This window comes from Pithys albifrons, chromosome 1, assembly GCF_047495875.1.
Source record: "Pithys albifrons albifrons isolate INPA30051 chromosome 1, PitAlb_v1, whole genome shotgun sequence".
Classification (NCBI taxonomy): Eukaryota; Metazoa; Chordata; class Aves; order Passeriformes; family Thamnophilidae; genus Pithys; species Pithys albifrons.
The window spans coordinates 23,649,740-23,667,370 of record NC_092458.1 but is presented as its reverse complement, the minus strand read 5'-3'; the positions used below and the strand labels follow the sequence as shown (position 1 = coordinate 23,667,370).

The window sequence follows — 17,631 nt, the reverse complement described above, 5'->3', positions numbered from 1 at the left end:
TCACCTACAGCAATGTAATTTATAAGTAGTTCAAAATGTGAAATAGCAGTACTTGAGATGATGAGCTATCATTTCTACAGAGCAGTATGATAATTTTGGAAGGACCAGGAGGTTGAGTATGGATTCTAATTAACACTGATGAACCTGGCTCCTAAAGATTAAATTCCCAAATGAGAAACTGCTACCTTTCTACACACAGGTCTATCCAAATTATTCTCTGTAAAACAATTAAAAAAAATTATAAGCTTCAGTCTGTGTCGAGGTATTGAAGGCATTCCAAAACTGATTAAAAATATTAAATGAGGCATTGAACTACATTAAAAATCAACCTTTTTCATGTATTGAAAAGTAATGGTCTATAATTTGTATTCAAGCGATTTTATTTCCAGAATAACTGTACTGCAGCCAACTCTGTGCCCTGTTTCTCTGAAAATCTCATGGGATGTACAGAAGAGAAGTTTGTATCCTGCAGACACACACACACTTTGTATGACACTGCTTCTTATTCTCCAGTCCTTATAGAGAAGATTAACTTTGTTTCATTGTGTGTTTATTTTTTAGCTGTTGGTTCCTTCAAACTGGTAAACACAAATGAAAGTGCATAGGTATCATGGAATCATGGAATGGTTTGGGTTTGAAGGGACCTTAAGATCATCTAGTATCATGCCCCTGCCATGAGAAGGGATGCCTTCCACTAGACCAGGCTTCTCAAAGCCCAATCCGACCTGACCTTCAGCACTTTCATGGATGAGGCATCCACAGCTCCTCCAGGCAAGAGATTCCAATGCCTCACCATTCTCACAGTAAAGAATTTCTTACTTATATCTAATCTTAATCCACCCTCTTTCAGCTTAAAGTCAATCTCCCTTGTCCTATCACTACATGCCCTCATAGAAAGTCTCTCTCCAGCTCTCTTCAGGGCCCCTTTTAGACACTGGAAGATGCTATAAGGTCTCCCCAGATCGTTCTCTTCTTCCAGGCTGACCAGCTCCAATTCTCTCAGTCCATCTTCATAGCAGAGGTGCTACAGCCCCGTGACCACGTTTGAGTCCCTCCTCTGGACTTGCTCCAACAGATTCATGTCCTTCTTATGCTGGAGGCCCCAGAGCTGGACACAGCCCTCCAGGTGAGGTCTTACAAAAGCAGCGTATAGAGGGAATATAGAGGTATTAGATATACTGATAGATTCTGGACAGTACTATAAGCACTCTGGAAACAGAGGATTTAACTTGGATGCATCAGTACGTGGACTTGCAAACCAGAAGATTTATAACAATTTATTCTTGTTTCCTCATTTTCTCTGTGTATCTTGAAATTTCCCAGTCACAAAATATTCAAATTACAACCGAACATCACACAGAAATGCTCATCACTTCATGAGCCCTAACTCTGCAAGAGCTGGAGAAATGGTCATTCCTTACCATTCACTTCTCTATTTGATCAGGCTTGAAAGCTTCTCCCCTGCCCCTCACCCCCTCATTTTTCCTCTTTTTAGTCTGCTTTCCCTCTTCACAACTTTTCCCCTTACAGCCTCGTGCAGCTCAGTTTTCAGTTCAGTGAGGCAGTTGTAGAACTTGCCTAGGCTAAGCAGAAAAGCACAGGCTTTGGACCATGGTATCAACTATGAACACATTTTAAGAGCTGAAAGTAGAAAAAAAATGAGTGATGACAAAGTTAGGCATGCAGACAGAAAGCCAAGGCTTTATTATAGAAGTGGTCTAGAGGGTGGTTACCAGTAGCACAAAGTCCTGCTGGAGGCCAGTCCTCACAACCAAGAGTGGGGCCAATTCCATTTAACACCTTCACTATGTGTATGACGGAGCAGAGTGCACTCTCAGCATGTTTGGAGATGATACAAAACTGTGAAGAGTCACTGATACACCAGAGAGTCATGCTGCCATCCAAGGGGACATTGACAGGCTGAAGATATGGGGTGACATCAACTTCAAGAAGTTCAACAAGGAGAAATGTAAACTCCTGAATAGCTGGGGGCTGACTGGCTGGACATGAGCTCTACAACAAAGCTCTTCAACAAGCGAAGCAGGAGCCACCAACACCTCACAGTGCTGCCTACACTAACCCCCAGAGCACACTAACTGTCCTACCTAGCCCAACTCAGCCACACACCTTTTATGTTAGCAGACATAAAGCTTCATTTCACCATCAGCACTCCACATACTCTATCCCCAAGCTCTCTGCCCCTCTCCTTCCTGTATTTTCCTGGATGTTCTTAGGCAGCTTTCTGCCACTCTCATTTCTGTTTTCCTGTAGCTTCCAGGCGCTGCCACAGCCTTACTTGTAAGCCTGCTTACCCTCACAATCATCCTATATGGCATATCTACTGTTTCCACAGTCACTGCAGATACAAGGTCTTTCCTTTAGCCTAACCTTGAACAACAGAGGCCTCATCTTGCCTTCAAATATTCACAGGACTGTAATAGCATTGGTGCTGAAATGACCTTGAACCTTCTATCCCTAACAGGGGATGTTGTTGCAAAGAAGAAAATCTATGAGTTTAAAAGCAGAAATTTTAAAACTGCATGGGAATTCCTACACAATTCTACTAGAAGACATATGATAGAAATAATAGGAGTGGAAGAACATTTTTAAATAAAAACAAGTATGACTGAAAATTAAAGGGACAGTGGATTAGGCAACGACTGAAGAAACTTTCAGTCTTGGTCAATATATGAGCCAGAAGTGCCCTGGCAGCCAGGAGGGCCATGTGTGTCCTGGGGGCATCAGGCACAGCATCACCAGCCAGCCAAGGGAAGGGATTGTCCTGCTCTGCTCTGCACTGGGGCAGCCTCACCTGGAATATTGTGTGCAGTTTTGTGCACTGCAATATAATAAAGATATTAAACCATTAGAGAGTGTGCAAAGGAGGGCAATGAAGATGATGAGGAGCCCTGAGGGGAAGCCATATGAGGAGCAACTGCAGTCACTTGGTCTGTTCAGCCTGGAGAAGAGGAGACAGAGGGGGAAACCTCATTGCAGTTACAACTTCCTTCAGAGAGGAAGGGGAGGGGCAGACACTGATCTCTTCTCTGTGGTGACCACTGACAGGACCCAAGGAGAATGGCCTGAAGTTGTGTCAGGGGAGATTTAGGTTGGATATTAGAAAAAGGTTCTTCACCCAGAAGATGGCTCTGTGCGGGAACAGGCTCTCCAGGAAGTGATCACAGCACCAAGACTGGCAGAGTTCAAGAAGCATTTGGACAATACACTCATGCACATGGTGTCACCCTTGAGAATGGTCCTGTGCAGGGCCAGGAACTGGATTCACTGATTCTTGTGGGTCCCTTCCAACTCAGCATATTCTGTGAATATTTCTTCCTGTAGTAATAACAGTGGGTTATGAATTTCAACTTGTGCCACTTGGGATGGAAAAAGTTAGAACAAAGGAAACATCAGGGTAAAGGAAAAAACACTGGTCAGTTTTATCACCGGGACCCTCAGCCATCTCAATATTGTCTTTCACTGATCTTTCAGATCTAAACATTGTCTTTCATCAGCTCCAGTTTCAAACCCCAATACCTATAGTACCTACCATTTTTCTCTTAGTGATTTGTCCATCATTTTTCATAATATTTATTTTTAACCTACCAGACAAGGGTTTTGTCCACCTCCTTAAAATTCAGTTAAATGTTCATATTCTGTTATGAAATACTTTTTCATTAATACTGCATCATACAAAATCTGTGAGAAGTTGGTGAATATTTCAGCAGCTACTCTGCAGACCATTCTCTCCTACCATAGTCTACATTGACATCAATATCCAAGTAAGTTAGTTTAAAGCTATCTCAAATATGTCTCATGTCTAGAAACTGCAGTAAAAACTTTCCCTTATGCATCAGCATGGATTACATACAACAAATGAAATCTTTCTTTCCTGAGGTAGATGAATTTGGAATGCAAATGGTAAATCCTGAATTTCAGACAAACAAATGATTGCCTATCAAAACTACTTTCCAAACTAGTCCTTAGAGAATTGCATCCACGTAAAGGGGGAAAATTTGAAAGAGCCAGATAATTGCCACAGGCGTCTTTATTTCTAACAATACTTCCCACTTGCAGATAGAAGCACAAGTCTGAAAGAGGCAATAATAGCTAAATGGATATTAGTATCTGCCATTACCTGATCTATCTGCACAATTACAGCAGTTTGGGAATGCTAAATTTGCGTATGAAATCTCATTTAAGAGGCTAAAACAACACCTTTTTCAGGAACAATATATCACCTATGTGTTGTTTGGAACTGATGGCATTTTCACTTATAGAAAAACCACAGATGTAATTGCTTCCAGAGAGATTTCTTTCCCAAACCAAACCAAAAGGTGAATACAAGAGTCAATTCCATTCCTGAAAAAGAGACATTAAGAGATCAGAGAACTCTATCAAAAATCAGATTTTTCCTCTCTTTTAAAAATGTGAGAAACAACATTTTAAGACTAAAAACATTTCAAGACACACCACAGCTGTGAAATAAGACAAAGCCACAGAGATTCAAATACTGTTTTAGTCTTATAAATACTATAAATTGTTAAAGTCATGGTAGCTCTAACAATCTGCACAAGAGGATGATGTGACCATCTTTGAATGGGCATACATCTCTGAAAAAAACCCCACCCTTTATTCTGTCAAAACCAATCTTTTCCTCCCCATCCAAAAAGACCGAACAGAAAATCATAAAGTGATAAACCAAAGTGTCCTACTGGCATAAAAAGAATGTGAAATAAATGAATGTAAAGTAAGTCCAAGAAGAAATTTTGTTGATAACAGAAATGTTGTCTAAAATCTTTTACAGACATTCACATACTTGTAGCATGGCCACATGTATTGGGTCAACCCACTACACCACATTTCTACAGATGGCGATTCCTTAAGACACAAACCACAGTATTCTCAGAAACTGTATTGAAACATAAACTATGAAGTGAAGGGAGAGTCTCCTTGCTGTATTCTTATCTATTCCATAAACTTCCTACTGATTTTCACAGATTTCATATTGTATAAGTAATTTATTTAGACTGTGAAACTACTTTTGACATCAAGGATGGCAGAACTACTTCTGATCACATGCATTTCATCTTTGCCAAAGAGAAAGAAGTTAATGAACAGTTAGAAACAATATACTTGCCTAGAAAAAAAAATCCAGACTTCGTATGTGGACAACCAAGAAAAAATCAGTGAAATAACATGTACTACTAGAAAATGTGCCTTTGAATGAAGTGTTATGGTCCTGAAGACAGCAAGCATTTCACTGTTGAGATATCATTAAATTACTGTGAAGCTGTTGTTTGCAATATGCTATGTCAGTGTTACAAAAAGAATTCAACATGCAAACTAGTACATTACAAATGTGTAAAAGAAACAGGAGCAATAAGGCATCATCCATCCATCCATCCATCCATCCATCCATCCATCCATCCATCCATCCATCCATCCATCCATCCACCCACCCACCCACCCACCCATCCATCCATCCATCCATCCATCCATCCATCCATCCATCCATCCATCCATCCATCCATCCACAGGGCTATGTCGTAAGAAGTATAGAAACACTTACTTCTTCTTGCTTAGGAATGCTGAACTTGGCTATCTTTGACTTGGGCCTGGCCGAATCAGGCTTGTTGGAAGGCACTCTCCTATATGATTTGGTCGTCTCTGCTGGTAACTTCAGCTTTGGAGACTCATCAGGAGCCTGGTCTTGACCATCCATTGGCCTTACATAAGCTGTTGGTTTCTGCTGACCCAGACTTGGCTTTGAAGCAAGAGAGGGTGGGAAGTTTTGGACGCAGTGCCCACCACCATGCTTTGCTGGCCTCTCCTGTGCTTGAGTTCCTCCTTCTGAGCTACAACTGAGCTTTGCTGGCTGCTGCACTCTACTGATGTTGTCTCCTAATGTGGTCCTCAGTGAGCTTTGCTGTGCAGTGTTGGAGGAGGAGGACGAGGAGGACGAGGAGCAGGAAGAGGAGGAGGAGGAGGAAGAGGAGGAAGAAGAGGAGGTGGGGCTCGATGCATAGCGTTTTAGTTTCTCCAGACTGGATTTTTGGTTCGCCAACTTGAAGTCACCCTTGTGTGACTCCAGTGACCTGTGTCCGTGTTTGCTCACTCTCTGCTGGCCATCTGAAATGGCATTATGCCCAGCCTTCTGCCAGCCCATCATGGTACTTTTGCTCTGCTGGGCAGCTAGGGATGCTGGTGTGGAAGAAGTAGTGCTGGAAACGGGAGGAGGAGGTGGCGGTCTTGAGTCTGCAATAAAATGTTCATCAGGCTTGGGGAGAGATGTCTGAGGAACCCCAGGTTTTGGAACCCCAACGAGATGGCTCTGGTTTGATCGGTCAGTTAACAAGTCTTTCATTTCATCATAGTTGCCCAGCGTATTCTGGATGCGATTGGAAAGTTCATCCCCCTTGTTAGTCTGCAAAACAAAAATTGAGTGTTCTGCGACAGTCAACATAAGAAAAACAAAATTCCCTGCACGCTTCTGCTGAAACCCTTACTGAAGTAGCACTGCCTTATTCAGCAGCAGTGTTGAGGGATGAAATCAAAAATCCTTATTGTCTCTGAAGACACTTGTCAACATCTTAAATCTACCCTGAACTGGAAAAGCTATAAAGGGCCTTAGAGTATATAAAAAAAGAAATCTATCACTGATATCATGCTGTACTTAAAGTATATTACCTGGAAACTGGAAAATTTATTATTGTAACTACACAAAATGGTTTGGATTAAATCTGGCCATGATAAAACTTTTCCTATAGCTCAGTGCAAGCCCTCCTTCAGCCATGAATGAAACACTGCATTCCAAATTTCCTTCTCTACCAAAGTTTTTATAACGATCTGGGAAGCCACACAACATCCCATGTAAGCACTGAATGAATTCATCAATCTAAGCCAGTCAAATGCTCTAAGGTGACTTGAAAACAGCTTGTAGGAAATAAGAAAAGTACAGATGATTATGTCCCTTCTTTGAAAATGCTCTGACAAGATGCTCATTCCAGCGCACTATCCTTTTTTAAAAAAAAAGGTGAACAGAACCCCTCACCAAATTCTTCACATTGTTCAGCGTTTGCTTTGAGTAGCAGGGGAAACACAGCCACCCTTCCTACCCTTTAAGATTAATTAGTGTCTTAAAAATATTCCACTTACTTCCTGACTGAAAAGGCAGAAGCTCCACAAAGAAATACTAAATGCAAATAAAACATACTGGAAAAGATTGAAAACTCCTGCTTTAAAAAAGCACTGTAACCAAAAGGGTGTATCATTAGCATTTATGCAGCAGAGATTTTTCTGAACCCTGCCAAGATGCAGGCATGTGATGTCCTTTGCTTTACATTTTCAGAGGAAGACAGTAATAAGGCAGTGCAGTTCTCATTTCTTTTTTCCAGATATAGGATCTGAATGGGAAAACTCCTATTGGTTTCAGAAGGCCAAGCGTTCATCTCAAGGCTCTCTGTTTTAGAGGAAAACAGAAAGAAGAAAGAAAGGAGAAGAAAGGGAGAGGAGAAGATCCCCTTAAAGTTATGTTAAAAATTATGAAAGATGTAGCAACCACATCAGTTACTCAGGAAAACTGGGGTATGTAAGGGAAGGTACATAAGGGTAACTCTCCCAGTTTGGAATATCTTCTTTTTTAGGGTTTTCTAGAAGAAAACCGAAACCCAAGCAAAAGCACCCTGAAAATCAGTGCTGTGATTACTACATGCAAGTTTTCAGAGGACTACAGTGGAAGCATTCTTAAGTTAAACAGCAGAAGCAATCCTGTTTAGCTTGAAACTTTTGCCTTCAAACTTCAAGGACACTACTACCTATGTAAAATATATCACAGCTAGCTTTCTGATATATATTTGTTACTATGACAATAGAGAGGAATATATCAGTAATATAGATTGAAGTAGAGTGAGAAGGAAAAAACTCAACAGTGTTGCATCCAAAACTTTGCTTTTCAAACTCTGAATATGATGGCTTACCCACTACAGCCTGATCTTCCCTCTTCACACATAGCTGTTACTGTCACAAAGACAACAACCTGCTATGGAAAGAACTATGAAGCATTAACTCACAGCAAGTGGATTTAAAGAAGGGCATTCCTTCACTTCCCAAAAAATCACATCAATGTCCTGAAGAAATGGAAACTATTAATGAGGCTTCAAAAGTGGGAAGCATCACATACATCTGAAAAGAAAGAGAGTTGGAGATACACTCATGTCTCCTGGAGTCAATGAAATAACTTCTACCCGTGGGCATCTTCTTGATCAGCAGAATTGTTTTCCAGAAGGCATAAAAAATTTTCCTTTTCCTATGGATCTCTTCTATGCTTCCACTGGATTCTCCACCTTGTGTAGATTCCTTGTAGAGAAATATTTTTTCAGCTTCCCTCTAAGGGAGAGAGATCTGTCCTTGGGCCTGCACTCAGTCTGATTCAGCCAGTGTGAGTATGTGAGATTTTTTTCCCTGCCAGAAGCATGAATGAAATGAGGCCCTGGCACCCACAAGTCTCCTACAGCATGGACAGCTTGTGAGGGCAGCTTTCCACCTGGTTGCCTCTAGCTCCATGAGCATAAAAGATTTTGTGTGCAAGTTTTGCCCCTCAGAAGTCCAACTTCCCTAAAAGAAGGTCTATTTTTTCTAATGGCTGCTACTTGGATGGGAAGGAAATGAAAGCCTAATTCCAGATTATCTGTAGACTATTACTAGCTCAGAAAAGTCATCAGGTTGTCTTCTATATGGATGTGATGGTCACACACACACATCTCATTCTGAGACATCACAGACAACCACAAGAATAATTGCAGCAAACTGGCACCACGGTGTATGCTGACAACTGCTCTGTGTTGTTTATTTCTTCAGGATACACTGGGGACAACCTGAGGTGAGATTTTGTGTTGAGCTGATCTCATACAGAAGAGTTCACCTACATCCTCTTGGGAACATGATGGGATTTGAGGTAACTTGTTATGAGGTTTAGTTTGTCCTATTATTTGCTCTGAAATATTGCATTTAAGCATCCACAAAGGGAAAATGTGGTCACAAAAACAGTAAGTTGGAGTGCTTCTGCATTGTTCTGCAATGCATTTGAAGATGGCAACATTCAACACTTCCAAAATAAACCTGAGGGCTGCATGGAAGGTCATCAGAATTTTTTTCTTCATTAAAAATACTTACATGGTTAACAGAGAACGATATTCTGTCCAGAAAATATCCAAAACCTATTTCCTAATTTTTCATACCCCCACCCTGTAGAAGAGATTTTAAGTAAACAATACTGGATTTCCTGTAATCCTTCAGAAAGGGTTGCTATGGATACTTTGAACAGGATAAGGGGTGACCCGAAGAGTCAGGATTTTTGAGAAAATTCGATGTTACAGCAGTAGAGATACATGTCAAGGTGAGAAAGGACATAAGATTTAAGAGATTTCCACTCTGCCTTTGATTTTCAGATATGGCTTTCTGAATGGCATATCCTTTGGCTTTAGCTCATGTTTCTCAAGCTGTGCAGAGGAATACTGAATTTGATCAGAACTTGCAGTGAATGTCTGCTATAACTTCATTCCCCATTGGAAACACCTAAAAGGTGAACATGATCTTTAAAGGCACTAAGAATGGGTTTCAGTTTTGTCTTTGCAGAAAGATTTCCTTTTTTGCAGTTAGCCTCTCTCCACAGTAAGATCAAAATGCTCCCCCACACTGAGGGTTCACAAATGCTTGGATGAGTTCAGACAGCCCAATGGTCCATTGCCAGTGCATACAGGACATTCAGAGAATGCCACCGATGAAGTTTTGATATCCAATATTATTAGAATGACTGTATGGTCCAAACAACTGTGACTGCCACACCAGCAGAGCTGTGAGTTACGCTGCTGTCCTGGGCTTTGTCTTTTGCCAGGTTTCCTGGACAAAGTTAGCTGTAGGATGTATTTCTGCATCATCTGCATCATATTTGTCCAAAATGGGGACACAGTGTTTAAAGACAAGCAGGAATGGAGTTGTTATTCTGATTGCCCCATAGGATATTAACTCAGTTACCTGCTTCTAGAGATGACAATGATTTTTCATCCATTCCTACTAAAGTTGATGGAATTAAAACTGTGGTTGCACAGAGGTGCCTTCAGACATCATAACTCAGAAACTACTGGTGTGTCCATGACACATCATGTCTGTGTCATGGCAGGCAGTACACTGGCACAGAGGTAATAATCCAAGTGCATGAAATATTCCAACTATATCACTTTGAAAAGTGATTTGAGCTTCAGTATCATTAACTTGAGGCACCACAGACAAAACAGTATTGGAGACACAGCAAAAGGCCAGGTCCCCTTTGTGAGTGGTCTGTTCAACTGGACCGAGAAAATGGAAAGTCATTAGGTCTTCACTTCAAAAGAGCCCCCAAGAAATGCCAAGACACAGCTGACTTATGCTTTTCAGGCTCTCTTCCATGGATTAGCCCTTGACTGGTCTCTCATAGTAGACCTTTTCAAGTAGATCACTGAGGAGTTCAAGACATTTGCCTTGGTTTCTAAATGTCTTTGTAATGAATCTGAAATTCGGGCAGCTGGAGGTCAGCTTCTAGGCAGACAGAGCTGTCTTCCATCAAGGGACATGGTTTGAAAGTGGCAGATCATTCTTTTTTATTAGGAACTAAATACAAACAACAATCTGGAAGAAGAGCAAGACAAAAGCTGACCCTGGAGCATAAGCAGAACAGTGGAGGAATGGAAGTCAAGTGCAGAAGCCAAGTGCCAGTTCCCAAATAGGTCTCCTGGAAAGAAGCACTAAAACACCCAACGCATCAAGTGCAAGCGATGCTGCATAGAGCGAAAGACTTCACAAAAAAGTGGTGATTGTAACAGTAACTTGGACACTACCGGAAAGGCACAGCAGACAATACATCTCCCTGTGGGATACTGCTCTCTGGTCTTGTTCACAAAGGCTCTGTTTTCAGGCTTCTGCAAAGGGCAGAAGATGTTACTTGACCCTTCTAACAGGGAGTGATGAAAGATGGTTGTGCCTCATCAAATTACTGTTACCATGAGGAACAAAACAGGGAGGTGAGACTCCTAAAGCTACTTCTGCTTCTGCTTTAGCTGAGAGCAAAACATGTATAGCTGACAAATTTTCTTAATAGCGTTCATAGAAAACAAAAAAAGAGAACATCAAGACTTTTCAGTACATTAACCTTGGCCACGGCATAATGTTTACTATATTGCTTGACCTTCACACACTATTCTTTCACAACAGTTTTCTTCTAAGTATTGCAAAACAAGGCACAGTCACCTTCACCTCCTAGTTTTAATTCCATCTCAAATATTGTTAGGATATTTCTAGTTTATTTCACTCTTGCTGCTCAACACTATAAGAAGCTCTCTATATATATATACACACACACACATAAAATCCAATTCTCAGTGTATCATGCGCATTCTCCAGGACTTTTGTGAGGCTAGCACTTGTAGGAGGGTACTACACCTGGAAAATGTCTTCTGCATACTGGATTTTTGTACTGTGAAATAAATAAATAAATAAAAGAGTCACCCAGCTGGGAAGCATCTACCTTGTACGGTTCACTGAAGAGGGAATAGTTTGTGTTAAACGTGCCATCCTCCTGCTGAGCCTCCTGATTTCTCCTTTCCCATTCTTTCCTTCGCAGTACGTTTCTATCTGGCTCATAGACACTGCAGAAAAAAAAATAGAGAAATAATTTTTCTAAGAGTCAAAAATTAGAGGGCAACATATAAACCAGTGTACACTTAAAAGAACTCTGTTTTGCAGACAGATGGCAAAAATAAGTACAAACATGAATCAGATGAATGCCAGTTCAAGTAGGCCGGGGAGGCTCAGGTCCCTGGGAGTGCTGGGAGTGCTGGTGCTTTCTTCACACAGAGAATAGGTAACTAAATTCTTAGAGAAAAATAAAAATCACAAGGCAGAATATAGTTTTTGTAGAACTTCTCTGCTTCAAATGTGATATAGGAAATATCTAAGGAACCTTGACAAAGACTAAAAGTACTATTAAGGCAAATGGTAATTACCGCTATGAGTAAATAGAAATTATGAACATATTTCCATTTATGATATATCCTCTGAGTGTTGTATGAGAATGCTTCTTTTTTTCACATGAATGTGTTTCTCTAGTGATTCTTTCATTAACTAGCTCCCTAAAGAGCTGTTAAAACTATATGCTGTAGTGGTTTCCACAGTTAGGTTGCTTCTTCTGATCTCTGTTAATCAGCCAAGTTGTGAAAGAACTACTGAAACAATTCCTCTTTCTGATGGATTTGACACTATCACAACTTCAGAACACGAACGAATGAATACTGGCACAACAGTGTATGTATGGCTGGTAGAGTGTAGCTGGAGAGAGAATAAAATCACAGTATTAAACAACAGTATTAATATTAGAAATTAGCTACTTTGGCTCCAATACAGACATTCAGAATATTTTTTTTTTTCAGAATTCTAGTTTAATGCCTGACAACATAAATCAGAGAATCCACAGAGGGTTTATGCATTTCAGTCTGTTATGTTTTATTCTCCTCACAAAGAAAACCAATGGGTCTAACAAAGTTTACATGCTATTTCAGGACAATGTGACAAGTATGCTGATTGCCTGTTTTGCTTAGCTCAGCTAATGCTTTTCTTCTGGCACTGTAAATCTGCAAAGGAGAAATATATATTAATGTCATGTAAGTGCACCATGTGTTAATAAGAAAAATGTCGTCTTGCTAACCAGCTTCCCAGTTAGCAAAACATATGTTGTATCGGCTTCCCACGTGATGCTACCTAGTATGCCTAAGGCAAGGCAGCCAAAAGGCCAACAGCTATTTGATTCTAATTCAAGACTTGAGGGGGCTGAAAATACACAGGATATGTTAGGCACTATTAGTGTTTAAAAACAATGCCTCAGCAGTCACCAAACGAACACAAAATCTTATGTTAGCTGGTTAATGCTGCTAACTCGAACTGGACTGAAGAGTATCCTTCTGATGGGTTTGAGGGCAGATGCTGGGCACTGAGCAAGGCTCTCAGACACAGGGGTTTATTGTGAAAAGTTTATTCTACTTACAGGTAGCCAAGCTTTTTGGGGGTTTTATCCCATATTTTTCATGAGCAATATGTGTTATTCAGGCCAGCAAGCTCTCCTTGAAAATCAGTGTATGAGGAGGCAACTGTAGGGGTGGAGTTTTTCCTCCAGGAAGAAGGGGACAGTGAAGGCCTCCCTGTGAAGGTCCCAGTTCAGGAGATCAGCTGCTGCACATGCTGCTGGGGCCAGAGGTAGAGCAGCTGTCATTGACTGCTGTGTGAGCAAAGGTCTTCAGTTACTGCACAGGGCATACTCCCATCTCAGCTAACTCATTTAACAAAAACCTCTGTGTCTAAAGCAGAATTTCTGTCACACTGAATAGCTGTTGTTAGGTTGGGCTTTTCTGAAGTTGTAGTGATCCTCAGCTACATGACCCCATTTGGAATCTCTTGACTCTATGAGATGCTTTGCATTTGGACTCTAGCAGCAGCCAAAGAGAGATGGACAGCTTCCCTGAGATTAATTATAATACTGGTCTCTACCCAATTTCTAAGCAAGTGCAGCATTCTTCACTAGGACTCATACAAATATAAAAATGCACTGGTGTGATACTCCTGAAATAGAAGGACATTTATTGGATAGAGACATATTTGATGAAGATGTATAAGTCACCAGGTCTCTGAACCCCCTTCTCAAATGAGGTCACTTCTGGCAATGCAATGCACAACCTGCAATAATTCAGAATGATTATGCAAATGGCAGAACTGTGTGACAATGCCTAACATGCCATCTATAAGCAGTAAGTTAGGAAGAGCTACAAGTTGAGAGTTGTGCTCCTTTGGTAATACCAGATGGCAAAATGTCTCGCATTTGTGAGGCTGCTCCTTATTTGCATGTACATTGCAGCAATCACATTTCCTTGAACGTATGTCACCAAATGTATTTATTTGTTTTGGTTCAAGGAGAATACTGCCAACTGCTATAATTGTCTTTATTGCAAACACTTCAGTTAATGGAAAATGACTCTTTTTAATAGTTTTCTTCTCTATTTTTTTTAAATTTGCAATTTACAACAATCCCAAAGGTACACGTACTTTTTAATCCTTTATAGTGTGTGTTGTTTCCACAGCTAAGACAAGAAGAACGAGCTTATGAAAATCTAATGATTTTTTCCTCACCGAGGCATGTGTACATATATATGTGTAATGTGCATGCTCATACATCAGTTTACTGATGAAGTATTGTGCTAGTATGGACCAAAATGTTGCAGCAGTTTTCTAAAACCTGAAAACCAAAGAACACGCAAACACTCATCTCTCAAAAGTCAGTGTCATTTTAAATTTGTTTCATACAGGTCAAATTCAAAAAGGATGAATTTAAATAGTTTTTAAATGGTCTATTATTTTTTTTAAATGTTGCATCTGTTTCAAATTCATGCTTAGAGGACATGAACCAAAGCATGAGCATCAAGTTAAACACTTGCAAAAGCTATATATGAAATAAAGGTTGCACAATAGGAATCAAACTAGCTCAGATTTGGGATACTGCTTTTTTGATTTATCTCAGCCCTAAGATCGGCCAACACACATACTGAATGTACCAATTAATTGTGTCTGCATACCACTGTCCCAATCCCAAAACACTTTCAGCACACCATCACCACCACACAGTCACAGCCTCCTCTGCTTCTTCCAGGATACTTAGAATAATTTCGCTCACAGATATCTGACAAATCAGAATTCCAATGGATTGCCAAACTTCTCAGAGTATGAACATGTAATAAATTTCAATCTGTGGTGATGCCTTTTGGAAGATTACCTTGATGGCTACCCACGCTTTGATAATGCAAAAGGTGAGAACGGCTCCCCATGAGAGCAGCCTGAAGAGCAGAGCCCAGGCATCCTGGTGTCTGATGGAAGGGCAGTAGGGGCACCAGCCTCCCCTCAGAAATACTTGCAGCTTTCTTCACGCTACTCCTGACATCAGAAGGAACCATTTCCTTTAGTTCTTAATTAGAAATAGAGATGGCTCAGGGGACAGACTAGGAGCAGAGCAATAATTTTACCTGAGAAACTTGCGGCTGGATTTAATCTCCTACAAAGTCCAAAGAGTTATGTTGTCTCAGGCTAGGCTGAGAGCAATCATATAAAAAGCCTAAAGTTTTAAGTGTTGAAGAATCTCCTTTTCTTTCCTTTCTTTTTTTTTTTTTTTTTTAAAGCACACTATTTCTGACTCAATTTACTTCCCTCAGATATCATTTCTTGGAGCAATTCAATTAAACAGTCCAATCTCCATGATGAATTGGGCGGAGACAGTGCACCAACATATCCAGTTGTCCTTCAGTTTTACGAAATGCGCAAATTTGCATTCAGAGGAAGATATCCTCTTCCACAGCATCTTCACTGAGGAATTACATGCCTTCACAGGTGTATGGTGTGTATTAACGATGCTGCTTGACCTTTTCAGAAACCACAAAATTGCTGCATCACTAAGGAGAGACTCAGGCAGGGTACTGTTATTTTGTTACGAGATCACCATCCTCATAACAGCTGCCATCTTTGAGGCTGTTAAAGAATCAGGTAGGTAAATCGAAGGTGAGATTGCTGGCATTCCCCTTGCCTGGCATCAGTTTATTTTCTGCAAAGGAAGGGGGCTGCGACCCAGGCAGCCCTACCGGCATGACAAAGGAAGGTGTTAACTACATGTATACACAAATCTGGCCACAGTTCCTGAACTTGTTATCATTTACAGCAACCTGCAATCTCACCTTTGCCTATCTAGATCTTCCAATAAAATTTTCCAGTCCAAAGATTTAGTTCATTATTTCTGAATTGTGAGGGCTTTGCTACACCCACGTACACACTCATCTTTCTTCTACCTCCCTACACACATAAATTTTGTGATATAAATTTAGCAGGAGTAGCTTGTTTATTTGCAATTAATATTCACCCAGGAGGCTGATCTCCTTCGCCCCAGTAGCTACCTGTGGCACTTAGCACAAAACTTTCAGAACCTGAAGTCTAGACACATTAATTACAAATGCAGAGCTGATGCTTTGCGCTAATGTTCAACTATTTCTTAAACTTGCAGACCCCCAGTTTCTACAGGCTCCTGGCAGACCTTTGCTAGGGAAGACCTAGTTCCTAGAGCTGAGCTTCTTTCCCAGATTTTATCAACCTCCCCACTTGTTCCTAAATGTTATGGGTTCACCTAGGTGGGCCTAGATTTGGGCTCTGAAGTCTGGACTAGGCCAAAGCTGTCAGCTGACTTAAGCTGGGCTGAGCTAACAGCTGACCTCTTCTAGCCAGTAATTTTGTATTCCATACCACATCATGACATCATCTCCAGGGAAGTAGGAACCAGTGTGGGAGTGGTTAAGGCAGTCGCTTCTCAGCCCTCCTCTTGGGAGGACGCACGATGCTGTCCCAGGGGGGATGGAGAGGACCAGGCCCACCACTGGCTCACAGGGCATCTCAGGAAAGTAAAATGTGTTGTTCTGGGTCTCTCCTTTCTGCTTGAGTTTGTCTCCCTGGGGAATAAGTATGTTCTTAAGTAACGTGTAGTTAAGACAGTAGAATTTGTGTGTTCGTTAAGAAGTTGAGGTGGGGAACTTGTTGTTGTAGACTTGTGTGAGTGTATATTTGTACTCTCTTCTAATTGTCTCTTTCTTTCTGTAAAATTATATGTAGTTTTAGTATAAATGCGGTTTGAAGTGTTGCCTTTTTTTCCTTTCCCCTCTCTTTTCCTCCCTTTCCCTGGTGTTAGGAGGGAGGCTTTTCTCTCTGTGCTTGGGGGGGTTGGCAGTTGCTTATCTCAAACCAAGACACTAAACTGACCCTTCTTCATTCACTACATCACATTAAATTAGTCACATTAAAATTTATTAATAAATAGAATTAAATAAATAAAAATAAAATCAATCACATTAAAAGGCTCTATTAAAACACCATCAGACTACAACACCCACTCCTGGTGTCATGGGAATGACACCAACTTCAGGCTGCCAGGTGCAGTCCCTGAATATCCCCTGGAGTGTCCAGTGCTGATCTTGTTACAAACAAACAAACAAAAACCCACCCCAAGAACACAACCCATACTGTAAGTAACTGAAAGATATGTGCATTTCCACAATAAACTAGACCTGTGAACAAGTTTTATGCAAGGACATATATATCTTTGTAATTAAATTTTAGCACATGGTCATTCTTGAATTATGAACAAAGTTGGAAGTGTTTCAAAGCCATGGAAAATAGGCAATATTTCAAGAAAATAAATTTTAAAATGGTTTACTGATTATTCTCCACATTTCCCCACAAATTTTAATCTGGCACACAAGCTGATATACTAAATTTCACCTAAAGTGAGGACATTTTCTTAAATATTTAATAGTCTAATTCTCCCTTGAATTATTACATTTATGCCAAAGTAGCTAAATAGAGTAAGTCACAGGAAAAACTTACACAACACAATAAAAAAGCAGTCCAAGCCTGATGCAGGACAGTGATTATGAAAATTCAGACTGGAAACTGGATTCTGAATTTAAATGTACCATCGTTCCAGTATCCCTGTCATATTGTACAACTCAAAAGGACTAACCAGCC

General features: G+C 40.6%; 1 protein-coding gene across 1 annotated transcript in view; it reads right to left on the bottom strand.

Moving 5' to 3' along the window:
* AFF3 (ALF transcription elongation factor 3) overlaps positions 1–17,631 on the bottom strand; it is a 328,111-nt gene that overhangs the window by 266,265 nt on the left and 44,215 nt on the right. Inside the window, exons 2-3 of the mRNA XM_071568183.1 lie at positions 11,561–11,681; positions 5,573–6,427 (exon numbers count right to left, since the gene is read on the bottom strand). Of these exons, the coding sequence (XP_071424284.1) occupies positions 5,573–6,427; positions 11,561–11,681 (976 nt within the window). The remainder of the gene's footprint in view (positions 1–5,572; positions 6,428–11,560; positions 11,682–17,631) is intronic.